Genomic DNA, 23,486 nt, shown 5'->3' with positions numbered 1-23,486 from the left:
CCTTTGGACTTCTGATTGTAACCTTATGTCTGTTCATTGCTGCATGTAGCAGTTTTATATGTAACAAACTTTGTGCTCGCCTGCTGCCTCCATATGCAACAGGTGTGATGTTGATGTATAACTGGCGATGTCTCTGGTTCTGCACAGTCAACCCCTTACCCATGTTCATGCTTCTATGAACGAAAGAAATAAAATAAAACCAATTTAAAACAAAAAAAAGGAGATGGCAACACATGTAGATAAAGTAAGTCCAACTGTTGATGATACACCTTATAATGCAAGAGTTAAAAATTACATAAATAAAATATGTTGAAAAGTCCCAATACAAAATCAAGAAAGGTCAGAAACCCTGGGGCAACCACGAATTCAGATCTATGCATGATCCATATATCAACAAGGTCACAAAGAGCGACAATTACACAATGAAAACACTGTGACACATCTTCCCAGACTCTGGAAACCAACAAATGCAACAATCTATCCTCACACTCGTAATCGCCAAGCTTCACTACGCCAACAGCCTATAGTTTAATCATATAGTTTATTCATACGCAAAATACTTCTAATCTAAATTGCTGATGCACAACTCCTTCTCTGCCTTTGCCCAATGGAACACATGACTCCAGACCTACAGTTACTCCTGCTTGTGACTAGACATGCAGTGCTCAAGGTTCTCTGCATTTTCCACTGAGAAGCCCAATGAAAACGACCACTATACCTACAGGTTAAATTCAAACAGTACAAGCAAAATAGGACACTGAGCTCCAGGCTTGTGTCAGTTACTATAATACCATTTTACTTTAAGAAATCCATAGGAGGCACCACTTTGTCAGAACATACTACTAAACCCTGGGACTTAATGCCAGCCAATATTCAAATCTTTCAGAAGCATTTACAAGAGGTGAAATCATGGCTGCTTCCAAAATAACTACATCATCCCGTACGTTTGTGGTGCAACCCAAAGGTAGAATCTCTCCTTCAACAGCCCAACCAGCACACAACCTTCTATGTCCAGGTAAGTTATGAGGAGCTGGCCTATGTCTAGCCTTGGCTTGCTGGAATTGAGTGAGACATAGCAGAGCTTCTTTAGAAGTCAGGCATCATCAGTGTGGCCAATCTACACCTCCATGCTCTGTTTGGTGGTATGTACTCAGTGGTCAAATGTGTTTTTTCGTCTCGAGCCATCAGTGAACATTGACACTGCTTTTAGTAGTTGAGGAATATTTAAAAGAAGAACGTTTATTTATTTTTCTAACATGAATTTCCTAAACTTTGTCATAAAGTCAGCAGTGATGTTTTTATTTTTGCACTGAAGATAATATCTGGTGAAGTAATCAAGTGCTTGCTGTTGTGTGGTGGTGGGTAATCCTGGATAGCTGCCCTACATGAACTGACATGTACATGTACATAAGGGTTACAGAGCTCATAATTCATAGGATGAAGAGGTTAATATGGTAAGAGAACTATCAGAACGACGGATAAGGTGTTTTACCATTTCAGCACAGTTACTGCCACAATGGCGGCTGAGTTCTGAGGTTTCTAAACCCAGGCTGTCAGTGTCTGAATGGTACCAGAAAAATAGGGTGTTAAACAAATGTAACTTGTTGTTATAAACTGAGTTCTGACTGAGGTTTCTAAACACAGGCTGTCAGTGTCTGAATGGTACCAGAAAAATAGGGTGTTAAACAAATGTAACTTGTTGTTATAAACTTTAGACTGCTTTCTTAATGAAGATTGGTTGTATCCTTAGTTTATATTTGTTCAAAATGGCTCTTTCTATAGTGATTTCCCTCTACTTCTTGCTTTTCTCCTTCTCAGTTTTCTGCTGCTCTGGATGTGAGCCTTATGACACGAACATGTTTGGCACTGTCGTGCAGTGTTAAAGGGCTGACCCCTCATATATATATATATATATATATATATATATATATATATATATATATATATATATATATATATATATATATATTCACTGAAAAAAACATAGGTTATAGACCATATATAGTTAGGGATCAGCATTTAAAAAACCTTATTTTATTTGCACAAAACCATTGAAATTCCATATATAGTTAGTTGCAGTAACTATATATCGCGGACCCGCAATCCACTGCTAATGATGTCACATATTACATCATTCATGACATGGTCAGTGACATCACTGATGACATCACTGATGACATCTCAAATGACATCACTGATGACATCACTGATGACATCACTGATGACAACACCCAGTGACTGTATGTTTCTGTAAAGTTAAAATATGTCTTACATATTGAAGAATGAGTGGATGTATAAGTGTCTGGATGAAGGATTTAGTGGGTGCATGACTGACTGTATGAGAGAATGATTAAATGTGTCTCACTGAGTGTATGGGTTAGTGATTAAAGTGTCTTAATTTGGCAATCATTATTTATGTTGTTCTGTAAACTGCTGCATGTTTAAATCAGTAGCTATATCAGTAACTATATGGGTTATTGAATGGTTGCCCAAGTATTTGTATGGGAGACTGAGTATGTGTGTGGGTGGCTGGGAGGTGTATAACTCTGTGCATAGATGTGTGAGCAGTTGATTCCCTAGGTGTATGGGTTCAAAAGTGCATGTAGAAACAGCTGTATGGACAGTTGACTGTGTGCATGAGTATATTGGTGAGTGAATGGATATCTCAGTGCTACATGTCAAAGTAAGTACATATGTAAAACACACTCCATGTGAGAGTTGACATATATAAATAACTGAACATAAGAGCCAGTGAATGTGTGAGTGGCTGTATGAATCATTGTAAACTTGTATCAAGGATTGTATAAGAGAGTAAATATGTGTTACTATATGTTTGAATAAGTAAGGTGTGTATAACTGTATAGTTGAGGAAATGGAGATGTGATTGATTCTTTGCATGACTGACTAGGTGTGTGAGTAACTCCATGGATGTGTGACAGTCTGTGAGTGCCTGTTTACACTGAGTGTATCTAAGGTTATATTAGAGTCTGAAGATGTATTATCACATAAATGATATCATCAGTGATGTAATCAGTAATGTCAAATGAGATGTCAGTGATGTCATCAGTGATGTCATTTGAGAAACATACAGTCACTGGGTGTTGTCATCAGTGATGTCATCAGTGATGTCATCAGTGATGTCATTTGAGATGTCATCAGTGATGTCATCAGTGATGTCACTGACCATGTCATGAATGATGTAATATGTGACATCATTAGCAGTGGATTGCGGGTCCGCGATATATAGTTAGTGCAACTAACTATATATGGAATTTCAATGGTTTTGTGCAAATAAAATAAGGTTTTTTAAATGCTAATCCCTAACTATATATGGTCTATAACCTATGCTTTTTTCAGTGAATTTTCAAGGTTTTGTAAATGCAAATTCCTAACTATATATGGTCTATAACCTATGTTTTTTTCTGTGAATTTCATTGGTTTTTTAAAAGCTAATATCTATAGCTGTAAAATATATTCTTTATTAAGTGACGTATCACGTAGCCCGTGAGACGCCTCATGATGCATCGCATAACCGTGACGTATCGTCTCTGCAGCGCAAACCAAACCCAAAACGTAAGCGCGCCAGAACACGCTTAAAGATATATATATATATTTTTAACCTTAATTAGACAAAATCCACACGTGCACATATCACAAACGTTCAAAAAACACAATATGTCGGACTCCCGTTACGCTGCCGGTTAGCTGCCCGGTTAACGTACCAGGAAGCACCTTTACCGCGAAAAATCGCAATTTTTTTTTCTTTTGCCCCGCAGGGAACTTTAATAGCCCCCTCATCAATCCTAGGGGTTCAGGAGGGGTCTGCCTTACCCCTTTCATTCATTTACCCCTTTTTTTTTTCCACCTCTTGTCTCTCGATCCTACCGAGAGACAAGATGGCGGCCGCTCTGGACTGTTTACAATGTTGACAGCCAATCAGCTACTCCTCAGGATTTTTTTTTTTTTTTGGGCCCCGCGTGGTTTTATAATATCCCCCTCATCAATCCTATGGGGTCAGAAGGGGTCTACCTTGCCCTCTTTCCTTCATTTCCCCCTTTGTTTTGGTCTCCTCTTGTCTCTTGATCCTACCGAGAGACAAGATGGCGGCCGCTCCGGACTGTTTACAATGTTGACAGCCAATCAGCTACTCCTCAGACTCCCGTTACACTGCCGGTTAGCTTCCCGGTTAGCTGCCCGGTTAGCTGCCCAGTTCGCTTACCAAGATGCGTCTCTACGGCGAAAAAATCGGATTTTTTTTTTTTTTTGGGGCCCCGCGTGGCTCTATAATATCCCCCTCATCAATCCTAGGGGGTCAGAAGGGGTCTACCTTGCCCCCTTTCCTTCATTTCCCCCTTTGTTTTGGCCTCCTCTTGTCTCTCGATCCTACCGAGAGACAAGATGGCGGCCGCTCCGGACTGTTTAGAATGTTGACAGACACCGGAGGGCCAATCAGCTTCGCATCGCAAAGTTCCGATACGCGAAAAGTTCGCTAACCGGATCGCTGCCCGGAGCGCTGTTACAGATATATATCTTGATTTAAACGTTAATTTCTCAAAATCCACTGAAGCACATATATTGAGACCTAGCAAAGGCACATCCGGCTAACAGTCCCTACAATTTTGCCAAGTTTCGTGGAAATCCATTCAGCCGTTCGGGCTAAAAGTGAGTCCAACCGCCCTATGGAAATTAACATGGGAAAAACGCGTTTTGGGACCCCCCTTTTTTCTCGGCCCCCCCTTGACGACCCCCCCCCAAATTTCCAGGAGCTGCTCAGAAACAAAATGTGCCATTTTCCTGAAAATTTCAGCCGATTCTGTCCACAAACGCCAAAGTTATTAGAGATAGAATTTTCAGAAATCCCATAGGGAAAAAATCCTAACTATATATACCTACTGGCGACCGCCAGTAGGTAATATATATATATAAATATATATATATATATATATATATATATATATATATATATATATATATATATATATATATATATATATATATATATATATATTCACTGACAAAAACCGTAGGTTATAGACCATATATAGTTAGGAATTAGCATTTACAAAACCTTGAAAATTCACTGAAAAAACCATAGGTTATAGACCATATATAGTTAGGGATTAGCATTTACAAAACCTTATTTTACTCACACAAAACCATTGAAATTCGCATATATAGTTAGTTGCACTAACTATATATCGCGCACCCGCAATCCACTGCTGATGATGTCACATATTACATCATTCATGACATGGTCAGTGACATCACTGATGACATCTCAAATGACATCACTGATGACATCACTGATGACATCTCAAATGACATCACTGATGACATCACTGATGACAACATCCAGTGACTGTATGTTTCTGTAAAGTTAAAATATGTCTTACATATTGGAGAATGAGTGAATGTAAAAGTGTCTGGATGAAGGATTTAGTAGGTGCATGACTGACTGTATGAGTGAGTGATTAAATGTGTCTCACTGAGTGCATGGGTTAGTGACTAAACTGTCTTAATTTGTGCATCTTTATATCTGTTGTTCTGTAAACTGCTGCATGTGTTGATCAGTAGCTATATGAGTAACTATATGGATTATTGATTGGTTGCCCAAGTATTTGTATGGGAGACTGAGTGTGTGTGTGGGTGGCTTGGAGGTGTATGTATCTGTGCATAGATGTGTGAGCAGTTGATTCACTAGATGTATGGGTTCAAAAGTGCATGTGGAAACAGCTGTATGGGCGGTTGACTGTGCGCATGAGTGTATTGGTGATTGAATGGATATCTCAGTGCTACATGTCAAAGTAAGTACATATGTAAAACACAGTACATGTGAGAGTTGACATATATTAATAACTGTGCATAAGAGCAAGTAAATGTGTGAGTGGCTGTATGGATCATTGTGAACTTGTATCAGGGATTGTATAAGAGAGTAAATATGTGTTAGTATATGTTTGAATAAGTAAGGTGTGTATAACTGTATAGTTGAGGAAATGGAGGTGTGATTGATTCTTTGCATGACTGACTAGTTGTGTGAGTAACTCCATGGATAAGTGACAGTCTGTAAGTGTCTGTTTACACTGATTGTATCTAAGGTTATATTAGAGTCTGAAGAAGTTCATTGTATTATCACATAAATGATATCATCAGTGATGTGATCAGTAATGTCAAATGAAATGTCATCAGTGATGTCAACAGTGATGTCATTTGAGATGTCATCAGTGATGTCATTTGAGATGTCATCAGTGATGTCACTGACCATGTCATGAATGACGTAATATGTGTCATCATCAGCAGTGGATTGCGGGTGCGCGATATATAGTTAGTGCAACTAACTATATATGCGAATTTCAATGGTTTTGTGTGAGTAAAATAAGGTTTTGTAAATGCTAATCCCTAACTATATATGGTCTATAACCTATGGTTTTTTCAGTGAATTTTCAAGGTTTTGTAAATGCTAATTTCTAACTATATATGGTCTATAACCTATGGTTTTTTCAGTGAATTTCAATGGTTTTTTAATAGCAAATATCAAAAGCTGTAAAATGTATTCTTCTTTTAAATGAAAAATATATTTTATATGTTTTTATTATAATTGTTTTATGCATCTGCCAAACCCTGACCTCTTAATAGTGCACTGTGGTGGAAATGATTTGGGCACTATGACTGGGGTTGGTCTGGAAATGCTTTTAAAGGACACCTTTCATCAATTGATGACACTTTTTCCCCAAACTGCCTTGGTATATTCCAATATATGCCAAAGACAGAAAGGGAACTGGTCCAACCAATTTTGTCCACAATTTGAGAAAGCACGGAAACACGTGAATAAATCTCTTTCTGCTTACATGAGAGACTTTAGAATGGGTTTAATATACAACAATAACTTGCATTACAACATGCAAGACATCTACAGAGGAGATGGTGTGCACTTCTCAGATGAGGGGAATGGAATATTCCTCCTGAATTTAAAACTGTGCATTGGAACTTTTTTCACTATTTTTCACCAAAGTACGCTCCCCGGTTCGCTTACCGGTGCGCGTACCGGGCGCTCCCCCGCAAAATTTTTCAATTTTTTTTGCCTATATGAGCGTCCTAAGCCCCCCTTAGAAAACCTAGAGGGTCACAAAGTATCTACCGTGCACCCTTCTACCCATTCCGAACATTGTTTCCCCTCCATCTTGTGTCTCAATTCTACCGATACACAAAATGGAGGACTCCCGTAACGCTGCCGGTTCGCGTACCGGTGCGCGCACCGGTGAGCGCTCGCTAAAAAAAGGTGGGAAAGTAATCTACAGAAAAACCACTGAAGACACTTTCATCAAATATAGAATAGGCCCTACTACATAGCAGTCCCTACCATTTACCCAAATTTGATGGAATTCCATTGAGAAAATTATGCTGTAGGACTGACTAAATATCCTGAGGTAAATTACATGACAGAAACACATATGAAGTGTTAGAATTGACAACCAATTAAAATGTTACTTTCATTTTCTACTATTATTTCATGACATTTGATTGGTTATGTACCTGAATATATATAAAGAAAGAGAGAGAAACACAGCCATTTTGACTACTACTTCCTGCAGTACATTTCAAGAGCATTTTGACTGTGAGCTTTAACTTCTTTTTCAAAGGTAAGATATAATTTTAAAAATTTGAAAGGAGAACTATGTTATGCACTTTAAATTAAATAGGGAAAACGTTTTCAGATAGTTACATACTGTCCCTCTATAAGAGTTAGTCATTGAGAAAGACTTAATTATTTAAATTATTGATTGAGTTAGGCTTCTGTGGTATAATTATGAATTTACTTAGGCTTCATCACAGACACTTTTTAATAGTTTTACTTCCTGCCTGAAACCATGCACTGCCCAAAGATTACTTCACTGTTAAAAACTCACAAGCACCTGTCTGAACTTAAACCCAACAGTGCCCTATCTCCACTGATATATTTTTGTATGCAATTTACAGCAAGAAATGGAAGCACAGCCAAAAGAAAACACAATTTTATTTGAAATTAAGATTGAAAGCAATCCAAACCAAGAAAAAGAAGAACTAGACTGTATGGATGAATCCGTAGACCAAGAATTATTCAAATGTGCTGAAGAATGTGAATGTGATTATTGGAATGAAAAGGAGGACATTCCTGATGATTTAATGCTACAAATTCTCTTAGATTATGAAAAATTAGAACAATAAATTTAAATTTTAAAAGTTAAAATTGTTTGAGACATTATTCTTTTTAATTTTAAAAATTATGAAATAGTACCCAAAAAGATAAAATATAAACTGAGACTTAAAATATACTGTGCAACTTTTTTTGTGTTACATAGTAAGTTTGCTCATAGTTACTTCCTTTCTCCCACTATATTATCTCCAATGTGTATTTAACATCTCTTTATCATCTCCTGCCTCCATGTTCTTTCTGCTTTCCTCACAGACTATGCTATGAATTCCATATACCACAATAACTTCTGAAACAACATGAAAGATATCTACAAAGAAAACGGTGTATATTTATTTTTAGACTCTGCATTGGTACCTACATGTTGGTACTTAAATAAAAAAAAATTAAAAAAATACAACAAAAAGAACAATCAATAAACATACAATATTTGAACATTCTTTCATTCTTTTTTCCATATATTACGCTCCCCGGACCGCTTCCCGGTGCGCGTACCGGGCGCTCCCCCCGCAAAAAAAATGATAATACATTTTTTTTTTTGGCCCCGCGGGGCCCTTTTAAAGCCCCCTCATCAAACCTAGGGGGCCAGGGAGGATGTACTCTGCCCCCTTATGCTCATTTCCCACTTTGTTTTTTCCACCTCTTGTGTCTCGATCCTACCGAGACACAAGATGGCGGCCGCTCCGGACTGTTTAGAATGTTGACAGTCACCGGGGAGCCAATCCGCTTCTCCTCGCGAAGTTCCGTTACGCGTCAGTTACGCGAACCGGGGCGCTAACCGGGACGCTGTCACAGATATATCTGTTTTTTCAAATGTTCATTTCTCAAAATCCACTGGGGCACATATATTGAGACATAGCAAAGGCACGTCGGGCAAACCAAATCTACAATTTTGCCAAGTTTCGTATAAATCCATTCAGCCGTTCGAGCTAAAAGTGATTCCGACCGCCCAATGGAAAAATGAATGGGAAAAACGCGTTTTGGGACCCCCTTTTTTCTCGCCCCCCCCTTGACGAAACCCCCCCAAATTTTCAGGGGCTGCTCAGAAACAAAATGTGCCATTTTCCTGAAAATTTCAGCCAATTCCGTCCACAAACGCCAAAGTTATTCGACATAGAATTTTCAGAAATCCCATAGGAAAAAAATCCTAACTATATATACCTACTGGCGACCGCCAGTAGGTAATATATATATATATATATATACACACAGTGGATCGGTGTATATATGATTGGTTGATAAGTTAGCTGTAAGTCCCTTCTCATGGGGTAAGACCTTTGCCAGGGGAACACAGCTTGAATGTGCCTCAGTGGGCCTGCCGCAATGCTGTGTGTGCAAAGATTAGCCACCATCTGAGGTGCCGGGATGTGAGGAGTTTGAGGAGTGCGGGGGGGAAGCTTGGAGAGTCAGAGGGACCCGTGCTTACAACAAAGGGGACATGTGCTGGCTAGTGCTCCAGAACGTGTGATGTCTGAGGGGGAATGGAGCTGGGAGCTGAGACTGTCTTCAGCCTCCAGATTTAGAGGACGACACTGCCTGACTTCGCGGCCTCTGTCCAAGGTCGTTGGCTCACTCTCTCTAGACCAAGCAATAGTGTGCCTTGTTCTGGAAAACATTGAGACGAGACTCGAGGGGTCATGTGTGCCTTGTGGGCATTTGCAGAAACCTACTGGGGTTCTACGGCAGGTAACACCTTTGCTTAAGGGGAAACCATTTCTCCAGACCATGAGCACAACTTCCTGGGTCACAACCTTTTGTCTACCGGAGGGATCGCGATCCTGCACCTGTGCAGGTGCCGTCAGGCGCCTGGAGGTTTAATCCAGATGAACTAAACGAAGTAACTGTTTCTTTCAATGTTAGGTGGTTCTGACTGCCTAGTCAGCAGGGTGCCAACGTGGGCAACGTATATCATTGGCTGGTTGGGGTTGAGAGACTGAGAGACTGAGGGACTGGTTCACAAGGCGTAGTCAGAGGCAAGTGACTGTTGGACCTTTCTGCAAATGGGAAGTCTGACAATTACATACAACTGTAAAGTGTATATTCAATGTGTCTTTCATTTTGATTACAATAGAGGTGCTTGCCAATTGCCTATATCTGTACAGTTTATATACAATGTGTTTCTCATTTTGATTTTTAGTGTGTGTGTGTAAGATAGAGACAGGTGTTTTTAAACATATGGTTTGGAGTCTTTTTGTGGCGAATGTAGTGTGTTGCGAGGGGGTGCTGTGCCAACACTTACACTTGAGCCCTGAGGATAAGCCTGACTGCTTGGTGCCAAGCTACCAGAGGCTGAGCACAGGTGACTGGAAAAGTGTATCATACTCATTCTATTTGGAAGGGTGGGTTCTGACTAGTTGTGACGAGTCTCAGTCAGTCAGAAACTGATGGGTCGAACAATATCTAATAAACACATCATATAAAAGGCTGCACTCCGGTCAATGGTGGGAATTGATTTAAACAGGATCCAGTTTGCTTAGAGATGATGATTTTCAAATTGTAATGCTTCATTGCGAGACTATCAGTGCCGGAGCCAGACATTTATAGAAAACCAGCAACTTACTTGTGCATTAAAAACAAGTTACTGGCCTTCAAATCCAGTGCTGTGGTTAAATGTGTGGGGCGTGAAGCATGTGCTCCCTTTAGAGACCTGTCTTCCATTAACTCAACAATTTACGACCAACCTCTTCCCCGGGCATGAGTCAAGTCCATAGGACTGGTCCTATAATTAAAGGCAGCTCTGCTTGTATAATCCATAAAACACATACTCACATGTTTAATGGAATCAGACAAAACAAATGACAACCACAATGATTGTTTGATATGATTGCTCACCCAGTAGGTCATTCTGGGGCATCCAGTCATAAAGCTTCGTGTTTGCCCCAAGTGTGTGTGGTTTCTTCCCGCTGTACCTCCAAAGCACCTTTGAAAGAACACAGAGTCAATCAGTCAATTTTCATTCACAAATGAGAGGCATGATTAAAAGTCAGAGATTAAAGCATTAAACCACTCATATAGTTGCAAAAAATCATAAAAAAATCAAGGGCTAAAACCAACGATTGGCAGAAATACTAGTAGACGAAACATGCATGATAGTAAAATTGTAATACATTTCAACAAAGGCAAACATACAAGCAGGCAATACGTTTGAGACATTTTCTAACAGTTTAATCGCCTCTACCTTTCATTGGAAAATCAGCAGATTTAAAAAAGGACTGCGAAACAAACCTCTTCACTCCGTAAGTAGCTTAAAGCCACCCTGCATTGTGTTAAATCAGGTTTCCTCCATATTGGTAATAAAAACTGCTTAGTAAAATATTAATACAATCTACAAAAAAAGACTAATATAACAGGGCTTTGTTCTGAATTACCTTTGCAGGGACAGACTCGCATGTGAGGTGCACCAAAAAACCCCAGTGGTAAACAAAGCAAAAATTGAATAGTACCCTCCCTGAAACTAAATAAAAGCGATCTCTCCCACCTTCCCACTTCCCATAATAAATAAGGCTCAAAGCCAACATTATCTTTCAAATCAGATCATTGTTAGACCTTTCAGCCTTAGGATGGTCTTTCCCCAAACCTTTTGCCTTCACCCTGGTAATACATATACTCAAAGCCTGTAAATTATATGCAACTAGTGGAGTGAGTACAAGGAATTCAGTTCATTAGCCGAACTGTCCAGTAGGGAAGATTTTCTCCCTACTGTTGAAAGAGCGTTTTGAATCTATGGTCCTAGAGGTACTTTATTATATTTAACTAGTGGACCTGCAGCACTCCTTGCACCACCCACTTAATTAGCCCTTTAAACATGACTCGGGCCTGCCATTGCAACCTGTGTGTGCAGTTTTAAACGGCCATTTCAAACTGACAAAATATACCTTTTGCCAGGCGCAAACCTTCCTTTTTAATACATGTAAATCCTATGTAGCCCATAAAACAGGCTGCATTGTAATTAACAGTTGGACATATACTTTTAAGTTGTACATGTCCTGGTAGTGAAAAACTCACAAATTTGTTTTTCACTAATGTGAGGCCTACCTTTCCCATAGGATATCATTGGGTTCCCTTATTACGGGGCATAGTTGAGCCGCCAAAGATGGTGTACGACAATTAGCTAGGCCCAGGGCCGGCAGGCAGAGAAATCTACCAAAATCCTACCAACCCAGGCTTCATCAACCACAACCAATGCAACTTTCTGCGCCCAACAAAGTGGGATGGTGGCAGAGGCCAGTCATGACTGCCGAGCTGCAATGGGAGAGACCTGAAAATCTCACCGAGCCTGGGGAAGTACCCCTTGCATGTAGGGCCTGCTTTACACCCGGGTTCTGAAAACTGCTTGAGACAGGCTGGGGAAAACTGAACAGGGACCGAGAAAAAACTAACGAAGACCGAACCTGACCCCTACGCTCCTCTTGGTCCGGTGAGTGAGCACGCCAGCAGCGTGATGTAGCGGCTACACCCACACTGTTGAGGAAGTGCTAGAAGGCCTTCCCCAGACAGCCAGGGCCTCTAAGGGTCTAACCAGAAGACCGAGAGCAGTGTGGCACTTGCGAGGGACACCTGCCTCTCATGATCGCTGCCACCTGCCAGTGTCTATACCTGTACCACAGATGGGGCGTCAGGCCGTCCACTTGCATGAGAGGTACGGGGCCACAGTAGGGTGTAAAGGAGTAACAGCTTCTATGACTCTGGAGGCATCTTGCCGAGGGAGCAATCACAAACAAACCTGAGGTGAGCACTGGGGGTGTGCATTTAAACCATTCGGGCCAAACCATAACGGGGACCCCCAGCGCAAGAGAATCTAGGGAACAGCCAGAGAGGGTCCACTCTACTTCTAAGAAGGCAGGCAGATCTTCGCCCCTGCGGCCCTGGACTAATTGCAACAATACAAAAAGTACGGTAAGGCGGAAGAGAGAGGTTTCTCCTGGGCCCGCTTGAGGGGGGCCGTTGGCAGAGGTGGGCTTTCCCACACGTCGAGCAGGAAGGCAGTTAGAAGATTGCCTCCTGCATTAAAGACCAAAGTGGGGTCCTACCTGGAAAGCAGACTATCATCATTGCCATGCACTGCAGGCCCACAAATAACTCCCTTCTTTAAATTGACCTGGGACCTGCACAGCAGCACCTTGGAGCAAATATCATCGCCAACCTTAAGCATAGCCTTTTGTCCCTGCAGATATCTGTGGATACTCAGCTAAGGGCCACACTTACCAACCAGCTGACATCATCAGCTCCCCTGCGGCAGGGCCCATACTGACCTGCCTCACCCCACCCCATCCCTGAACAGCCAGGAGGGACACCAGTTCAAGAGGGCAGAGACGGGCCCGACTGCTCCTGAGCTGGCAACTCCCCCCTGCTGCACATGCAGTGTCTCTACCACCACCATCACGATGGGCCGTCAAAAACCAACAAAGGTGCACTCCCGGCCCCCTCCCCCACCATCAGTTCCCAGACTGTACCAAGTTGGTACACTTGCAGTTAACCCAATTCCAGAACCCCTCTGATAAATTGAATGCTATCTTCCTCGCAATTGAGACCTCTCGATCCTCTGTGGAAATAAAAATAGAGGAGATCCACACAGAATTTGGCCTGGTACGCAATGATCAGTGAAAACTAGCCTCCAGGGTGACTGATACGGAACGCTCCAATAACGACATTGAGCTCCAATTGGCAGATCAAGAAAATTGTATGCATGACCTCATCGAAAGGACACAGCGGAGTATGTGAGTTCGAAGCAATAATGTATGGGCTGTTGAACTTCCTGAAAGGGCTTAGAGCTCTCGCATGATGATTGTGTTTCTGAAAGATTGGGTGACATTCTTCACCCCGGCTCAATCACTATCTCCACAATTCTCCCTCAAGAAGGCACACACGCAGCCAGCCCACTGTCCTCGACCGAGAGAGCCGGCTCACCCCGTTGTTGCCTGACTCCTTCACTGCATGAATAGAGATGTCATCCTCCAGACAGCTAGGCAGAAAGCTCCACTCGAATAAGAAAATAGAACAAACTCAATATTTTCTGATTACACCATGCTGATACAACACCAACGTTCTTCCTTCCTAAGCATGAAGCAAAGACTCTAAGACCTTCATGTTCACTACTCTTTACTCATTTCGGCAAACTAAAACACATCCATGACCAGCACACCTACCTCTTTACAGAGTCCACATCAGCGTGGGACTAGACCTAGAACCATCTGGAAGGAGGTACATGCTCCTCCATGGACAAAGACATTGTGCACCACACCGAACGGTGATGATACTGAGGCAGTCACCATCTAGACAGACCCAGGGAGGCAATGGTGTACCCTTGCAAAATGAGCTGAGGTGCAAACAGCAGTCAGCAACTGGCAGTGGCGCTTGTGATATGCCAGGCGCCGCCTCACCAGATACGGATTCAAGCTCTGCCATCAGCGAGGAGGGCAACCTACAAACAGTTGATGACCTGATCTATTAATCTCCCACCCCAGATGCGCTGCCCACTATAGTGAGAGCTAGACCTTGCGGAAAGCCACCCTGGTCACCAAGCTTTCCATGTACTATTGCACAATACTGACCCCTCCTTTTTTTAATATTAGTCTGCTGCATTACTGCCCCCCTATTTTTTCAATATAAGTCCACTGTGGCTGCCACAAGACATCAGATCTTCATCCTACCGCTCTAAAGCCCATCAAAAATTAACTGTTCAACCGGACTATCAATAGTGTGGACTCTTTGCCAACCACCCAATGCCCCCTTCCCCATATCATGGTTGCCATTTTCTACCACCACATTTTTTGTGGGCTGATCTACAATAGACTGTTTGGGCGTACATCCAGTGGATGTAGGCTGTTGTTATTGTGTGAGTTTCTGTCCCTGTTTATTTTGGTTGATCTCCCCACAGCACAAGAAATGCACCAACCCTTCCCATGTGCTGGAGAGGTAAAGGGAATGGGATACCACCCCTAATCACACCACTCCATGGTTTGTCCACATGACACTGCCTTATGGTGTCCTGCAGGTTCTTAACACTTATCGTATAGGGCATGCACTCGGTGCGCCATCGTTATTCCGTGTATTCTTACATCAAATGACAAAATGCACAAATCAGTTCCTTCAGGAGATCCACCGCACTAGCAGCGAGATCCAGTGGCACAGTAAACGCCGGAGGGGTACGATTTATTGCATAACATATTCCACCTATGCATGAGATGCTTTACTTTGGATTTGCTACGGCACACCTTTCCATACTCGCATGACACTCATTGACAAGGAAGGGAGATATGTCTTCTCCGAGGGCTATTTGGATGGTGATCCAATACTCTGCGGCTGTATTTACAAACTTGTAACAAACAGTTTTTTGGACTTCCTTGTCCAGGGTCCCAGGCCAATGGGTGGGTATCCCCTGGATGTTAAGGGGAGACCTTAACAGCGTCCTTGATATTTACCTCTATTAATCCCACTCACCACTTTTCCAAGCCCCTGCGTGTCCACACCCACAGCAATTCTTCCGTTGGATCCAGCAATGGTCATTACAAGATGCCTGGGGAACACACAACCCAAACCCCGACTATACTCACATTATTCAGTCCCACATAATTTGTATGTCTGCCTACACTGTTGTCTATGTTCCACAACTACACTACCATGACTAACTTATTCGGACTACCTATGCCGAGTCATCTATGACCATGCAGCCCATATCATGGACATGGACTGGGGTGCACCCCATCCTCCAGTCCCTACCTGGCAGCTGCCTCGAGAAATTCTAGAGGGCCCACTCTTCTGCGACACTAAATCTTCTCACATTAATCATAATTTTACTGAATAGTGCAACAGTGGGGAAAGTGTTGGATAGCGGAGGGGTAAACATTACTATTCCCACTCCAGTGAGTGCAACAGTAGGGAAAGTGTTGGATAGGAGAGGGATCAAATTTACTATTCCCACTCCATTCAATACAATAGTAGGGAAAGTGTTGGATTCCGGAGGGGTAAAAAATTATTATTCCCACTCCAGTGAGTTCAACAGTAGGGAAAGTGTTGGATAGCGGTGGTGGGGGAATTACTATTCCCACTCCAGTGAGTGCATCAGTAGGGAAAGTGTTGGATAGCGGAGGGGTAAAAATTACTATTCCCACTCCAGTGAGTGAAACAGAAGGGAAGGTGTTGGATAGTGGTGGGGTAAAAATTATTATTCCCACTCCAGTGAGTGAAACAGGAGGGAAAGTGTTGGCTAGCGGAGGGATGACATTTACTATTCCCACACCAGTCAGTAAAACAGTAAGGAAAGTGTTGGATTGGAAATAAACAAAATGTAAATCAACAAAATAAGAATATTTTAAAAAACAAAGTAAATAAAAAAGATATACATATTTTGAAAAGAAAAAGAAAAATATATTTAATATTAAAAAATATAAAACATAAAAGCATATTATATTGTTAAATACATATCACAAATACCTACAAATATTATATTAAATAAAATAAAAAATTATTTTCATACAAATAAATATTTTTTTAAAGAACTATCGATCCCCCAGCTGACTAGATGTTGAGCACCTCATTCTTAGAGTCCCATAAGTATCAAGTCCTCTGCCAGTAGCCTCCGAGACCTGCTGTGGTTGGGTCCCACTGGATATCCAGAGACAAAACTTTAAAAAAGCGTGGAGGCAGCACCAGGGATGAAGTCACAAAACAGCCAATGTTATCTTTTTCAAAATTCTTTATTCTTTTTTATATCTGTAAATAGGACAACAGCCAACACGTTTCATTCCTGTTATAGGAACTTCATCAGGGCTGTAAACAACACAAATCAACATATAAATAAACATATATATAAAATATTTACAAGACCAACAACATATATATGAAAAAAATATACATAGGGAACTTGATATTACTCAGGGAGTATCTGACGATAGTGGCTTATGCCCCAAATCCAAATTTGTTCCTACCTGTGGATACCATCCTAACATTGACACCTTCCATTGGAAGGTAGCGGAAGATCTTTACAGACTGGAGACCCCTAAAAATATGGGTGTGGTACAAAAATGAATCTCACTTAGAGAGAATGGCAGGCATTACAACGACCCAGGAGTGACTCTGATATTGCCATACGCGAGGCCGATAAGGGCGGCAATGTCGTCATCACTAATCGCTGTGACTATCTCAAGGAAATCAACCAATTTTGACTCAATAATTGTTCCAGTCGATATTACTAACTTGATATTTTGTCTAAACACCCTTAAGAATATTACAATCGCTTCTCTGCTCATCATGCCTTGAAACTGCCCTACACATGCAACGAGGCATTTATCAATGGAGCGCTCTTGACATGCCTACAGGAATTTCTCCTAATTTCCCTCCTGAAACCGACAGAGACCAACCACCTGTCCTCCTACCGCCTGATTGCTATTCTGGTCACAGATTATAAAATATTCACCAAAATACTTGCTGCTCACTACTTCTAGATAGTAACCACCATTGTACACCCTGATCAAAATGGGTTTATCTTGGGGCGCAAAACGTCAAAAAGGAGCAGAAGGCTATTCCACATAATAGACCAGGCACGGCTATGATACTTCCTGGCAGCATGCCTGATACTGGATCTAGAGAAAGCCTTTTATTTGTTGTCCTTGGACTACCTCTTTGGGGAATTAAGGACAATTGGCCTCAGTTGATGACTCCTTACTTAGACAAAACTTTTATATACCTCCCTGCCTTCCATATACAAATTGACCATCTAATCTTGGCCCCTTTTTCCAGTAAGCCACGGCATTTGTCAGGGCTGCCCCTTATCTACAATCCTCTTCACAACTGCAATGAAGCCATTGGGTGGAAAAAATACATTGCTGCATCCCCCTAGACAACATTACTCACATGGTGTCGCTATACGCCGATGTCTTGTTACTCTACCTTCGGGACACCACAGCGAGCACTGAGACAATATTTTGCAAACTCCCAGGACTTTGAGGTGGCAGCAGGCCTGTGAGTAAACTGGGTGAAATCATATGTCTTCCCTTTGCGGCAAGATATAATCCCCCCTGATCATCCGCTTAGATGGGGTGCAATTGGCATGGGCTGAGGCTGAGGCTGTGGTCTGTTACCTTGGCATCTGCTTGTACCATTTGCTACAGGATCTTTTTGAGGGCATCATGCGGCAAACCTTTACAGCCATCAAACCCCAAACTCGATTCTGGCAGCTTATACCCCTTGCCCTAACAGACAAAATCACCCTCTCCAGAAATATCGTTCTCCTATGCCTGCAATACTATTTTGTTAATGTACCAGTTCAACTCCCCAGACAATTCTTCGAGGACTTTAATTTGGTGCCTGGAGATGTACTCTGGGATTGCAAATAGCGGCTGACAGCTCTTAACAAACTACAGCTACCAGTGGGCCAGGGCAGCATCGGTCCACCATCCTTCGAGTCATACTACCTTTCAGCACAACTCCAATGGGTATCATACTGGTTGGCAGGAAAGAATGTATGTGAAACCAGGACTGGGAATGCCCCACTTCCCCTGACGTTCTTCGCTAACTACTACAACCCACAGTCAAAGTGCACCGCTCCTGGTCCTTACACGTCTGGGTGGCCCAGAAGTGCCTCGCCAGGATCTTTCAATTAACAAGACACATGCAACCCTATTATCCCCCTCCAAGGGCTTTCAAGTTTTCCCAGATTCTTCACAAATGACCACCTATCCACATGACACACTCAATCCATAGAGACTGTGGGTAACCTCTTTCAAAACAGCCACCTACTCACATTTGACTAGGTGTGCCAAGATTACAACATACACCCAGCCAGTTCCTCCTCTATAGGCAATTATTTGCAATGTCCTGGGCTCTGTGGCACACAGTGGAAGCAGAGCCCCCCATCCATGCCATCATACATACTCTGCATACCATAGGGGCAGGACACCACCAGGTTACATGGTTACATGGTTACAAAAGGCAACCAAGGAACGCGTTGGAGCCTCCCTGACACACCTCAGCCAAACATGGGAGGAAGACCCGTGCAGCCCCTCTATGACACTGAATGAAACATGGCCCTAGAGTCCCCTCAAAGTATCTCTCTCAATGCACAATTCAAGATTATCTAGTGTAGGATCCTACATAGGGCATGTCTTCTACTATCACATCTTCCCAATAGCACACCTAACATGCCGCAGATGCCAGTCCCATGCAGCCAACCTTCAACACATGCTGTGGTCATGCCCCAGTATCACCCACTATTTGTACACCATACCTGATTCCCTAGCAACAATAAAAGAGCTCTCTACACTGAGCACCTGGGAAGTAACTGTCCAGAAAGAGGAAGACCCGGCTTCCCAAGTAGCTATCTCAGATACAGGCACCCAGGGGTACTGCTAATCTCTAGGACCTCCTTTCTCCTTCATCATTATTTAGAGGATCACGCACATCGCCACCCAGCATGGGGTCAAGAGGGCAAGTCAAATCTAAATTTCACATGCCAAAGCGACCTTCTCGAGAATGGCTGCCCTACGATGGACAAACCATACCATTGCGATGCATGTATTGGGATGCTCAAGCTATAATAATGTATAAACTAAAACTGATGTTTATGAATAATCCTAATGATGCTCAAGCTGCTTTACATGACTGTTAATTTTCCCTCTTATCTATGCTATGCTGACACCTATTGTTGAAATGCTATGAAAACCTAAATAAATAGAATTACCCCCCAAAAAATGTGGCCACCTTTTTACATCTAATAAGTGATAACTTTTCATTGGGAACAGGAAGGAAAGTCAAGTCTGGTGTCTGAGGATTTGTAATTTAAAATCCTGTTAAATGGCAAAGTCAGATTTGAAGTCACAGTTCTGAAAATTGCACTTTTAGAAAGTTGCCAATTTCTTGTCATAACAATTTGGTGTCTGGAGCCTGTTCCTGGGTCACATGACTAGTAGTTGGCAGCTGGTCTTTGTTTATTCCTCCTAAACAGCATCACAATACAGAATCTGGTTGTTGGCAGGATGGGCCATCTCTGACTTGATGGGGGGAGCTGTCACCCACCACCCTTGCACTTCAAAGGCACTGGCTCAGCTCACACACAAAGGACTTCACACTAGCCTATTGTGCCCCCAGACAGACTGGGACCAGGGCAGGGAGTCAGGAAATTCCAGACACCTCTGTAGGGGAACACTCCAGAAGCTTCTCCCACTTCAAAGTAGGCACCAGGATTAAATATTGGACCCACTCTACAGATCACTTCTGGACCTGTGGACTCTGCCAGGAAGATGGATTGCCCAACTGTGAAGGCTGCCCTGTTGTCCAAGCTCTGATCTGCTGACCAAGGACTGCTTTGCAGCCCAAGGCCTTCTGTTGCTGTACCAGGACTCTTCTGCTGCAATGAACTGCCCTGCTGAAACCAGTCTGCCTCTGTGGACCCAGGACTCCTAGAAATCTCTTAAGGTCAGTCTGGCCCCCAGTTCAAGCCACAGGGACATAACAGGCTTCTTTGACGTCGATGCAACTCTATGCATCTCGATGCCGCATGATCCTGCTCAATACGGGCACCGGTTCAACTTCATGCCTCTTGTCTTCATGTCAACGCTTCACAGTGCAAGTCCTCGCAATCCCTGTGGACCCTTTGGTACTGATGCAACCTGACACCAACATCAGCCCAGAATAATGTATTTCGTTCCCGTCTTGATGCATCGCACGTCTTCTCAGCCCCAGCACCTGCCTCGATGACAATGCAGGACCCCACATCTCAAGCTCCTGTCGAAGGCTCATCTGCTCTGTTCCTGTGCTGCCCATCTCAACTCTGGACCTCGCATCGCACCTCTCCTTGACGATTCCTCGATGCCGGGCTATGCAGCTCGAAGCAAGGACTATGCATCTTGATGCCCAGGCCAAATGGTACTTTGCCAGCAGACTCAACTCCGTCCGATGTCTGGCCCATGTTTGATCGAGGTTGACTTGAACTAGTGACTTGGACCATATCGACTGCAACCAGATAACCGCGATTGGCATTTTTTTCTTCTTATCACTTGATTTATACAAAACCTTAAAAAATTCCATGTCTCCAGTTCTACTAATGGATTGTTGTTTATTGGTGTAAAAAATGTAATACATTTGAGGTAACTGTAGTGGGCTTAGACTTAATGGTTTTTGTCAAAGCCCAAATGGTGGTACACTGCCTGCTAGATTGGGGCTGCCACCACGGATGTTTATTCACAGACTAGGGAAGGAAGAGGGATTTCTTCACTAGCTCGTTCCATAAACAGGTTATCCTATGCCTTCCCAAAGAAAAAGGGTGAAGTCTCTTACAATGTGCCAACAGTGTGTCGTATCCTCTCCATCGCTGAGTTTCAGTATCCCAGATCTGTTTAGTGCCTGTACATATACTGTAAAAAATATGGCAGAATTTCCATCTGTATGCAGACATTTTTTGCTAAATCCTTACTCCATTTCCTGGGCAGAGGACCTCTCTTACCTGTGCACTTAGGAGGCTGGAGTAATTAGGGATTCTCTAAGCTACATTCTGGATGAAAACCGTAACAGATGTGATAAATGTAAATTGTTTGAATTAATTAACAGTTTGATGTAGTTTAATAGTGTTTATGTTTGCACAAAGGTGTGATTATTTGGGGTTTTGTGATAAAAAGCAATACACTTTATAATTATTTAAGATTCTGTACTTTATCGGAATATGTTGAAGCTCCTAACCAGTGGGTAAGTTGAGAACCAGATACCAGTAGTTAGAGCTTGGGACAGTGCTTCACGTGGTCGTTTAAGGTTCAAAACTAGCTTAATTACACTACATTATCCCCGTCTATTTTTCAACTTGAAATGAAAACTGCTTTATTAGGGATTTTTTTACTGTGCATATTTTTGGGGAACAAGACCAGCAGAGTGCAGCAGAAGGCCTTGCTTCTTTTAACCCATTCACTGCGGCGGCTATTCCGCCGCAGTGCTAAAGGGGCGGGGCGGAAGAGCGGCAGGCGCATGCTGGTTACGGAACCGCTCCGTCACCAGCGTCGGTTGCGCTGTGCTTATGACGGAGCGGTTCGGTTATGGCCCGCCCACTCAATAGAACGCTCAGCGCAGGCGCGGAATTCGCGCCGCTAATGAGCAGCGGACGGGCCATGACGGAACCGCTCCGTCATCAGCACAGCGCCACCGCAGCTGATGACGGAGCGGTTCCGTCATCAGCATACAAGGGGTTAATCATCTTTGATACCCAGGGCAGAGATGTAAATGTCAAAACCTCTTATCCATTTGGGTCACCAGAGTCCGAAATGTCCCAAGTTATCAATACTGAAAGAAAGTAGTACACCCTGCGCCATTTAATAAGGAGCAGCACCACTTGCCTGTTTCCTAGGCTTTCCCCCACTGGCGAATGAAAGACAGGTTCTATCTAAAAGATGTACAAATATTGAAGACAGTACAGGCAATACATGCATTTAATAAACAAACCTTTTGAGGGAGTTGGCTTAGAGCCGCAGCAATCATGTTGCTTTTTTCATCAGTGAGGTTCTTGACCATTGAGCCAAGAGAAAATACCACAATTCCATGATCCCCGGAACTCTGGACAAAGTTTTCCATCTCCTGTTAGACAAGAAAAGGCGAGAGTGTAACATCTTTTATACATTCACATGACTCAGTTTTAATTGGTATTCTGTTAAAATGGAGGACAGATAGGGCGTCAGTTAAAGTAGACTGATAATAAAAATAGCTCCAATTTCTAGAGCACATTCTAAATCCAGAGGCGAATCAGTCAGTAAGTACTCATCAGTCAAACTCTCCCTCTGATGGACACAGTCTCCTGCAGATTTAGCACATTCTCCAGGAATCCGAGAATGTTCTATATCGCCCTTCTGTCAATATGGCTGAGGTATCCCATTGCTGATGCAAGCCCTGCCCACGAATCCCATAGAATTATTAAACCTCAAAATTTAGTGAAAGTCAATGCTAGTAACACCAAACACACTGCCGTCAACAAGAAAATAATAATTAGCGCTTAAGCTGGTAAAAGGAAAAAAGGCATCTAATGACCCAGTGTTTCTGCGAGTGTTGCTGAGTTTGAGGAGCAGCTCTACTTAGTGACACTTCTTTAGGCAAAATGACACATTTTTATGCTTTGAAATGCACTTGCCATTAATTTTAACTGATAAAGGGGAAACAACTTTAACTGATTTAATGCTTAAGTTATGCATTATATATATATATTTCCTCCACAGTTCTGTCTTTAAGAGGAAAAATTATCCAAGATTATTTTCAAACACACCTTGTTCTTCTAACTTTGCCTTGGCATTCATTCCATCTTGGTTTCAACCGGTTGCCCTTTGTCTGC

General features: G+C 42.5%; 1 protein-coding gene across 3 annotated transcripts in view; it reads right to left on the bottom strand.

Annotated features, from left to right (window-relative positions):
* The window catches only part of LOC147727989 (UDP-glucuronosyltransferase 2A2-like), a 343,124-nt gene that overhangs the window by 119,297 nt on the left and 200,341 nt on the right, over positions 1–23,486 (bottom strand). For all 3 annotated transcript variants that reach the window (XM_086961903.1, XM_086961901.1, XM_086961902.1), the window contains 2 exons: positions 22,610–22,741; positions 11,021–11,108 (listed from right to left, as the gene is read on the bottom strand). In XM_086961903.1, the coding sequence (XP_086818029.1) occupies positions 11,021–11,108; positions 22,610–22,741 (220 nt within the window). The remainder of the gene's footprint in view (positions 1–11,020; positions 11,109–22,609; positions 22,742–23,486) is intronic.

The sequence above is a fragment of the Lissotriton vulgaris genome, chromosome 3_1, assembly GCF_964263255.1.
Source record: "Lissotriton vulgaris chromosome 3_1, aLisVul1.2, whole genome shotgun sequence".
NCBI classification, from domain to species: Eukaryota; Metazoa; Chordata; class Amphibia; order Caudata; family Salamandridae; genus Lissotriton; species Lissotriton vulgaris.
Note: the sequence above shows the minus strand (reverse complement) of the source record. Positions and strands in the feature narration are given on the sequence as shown.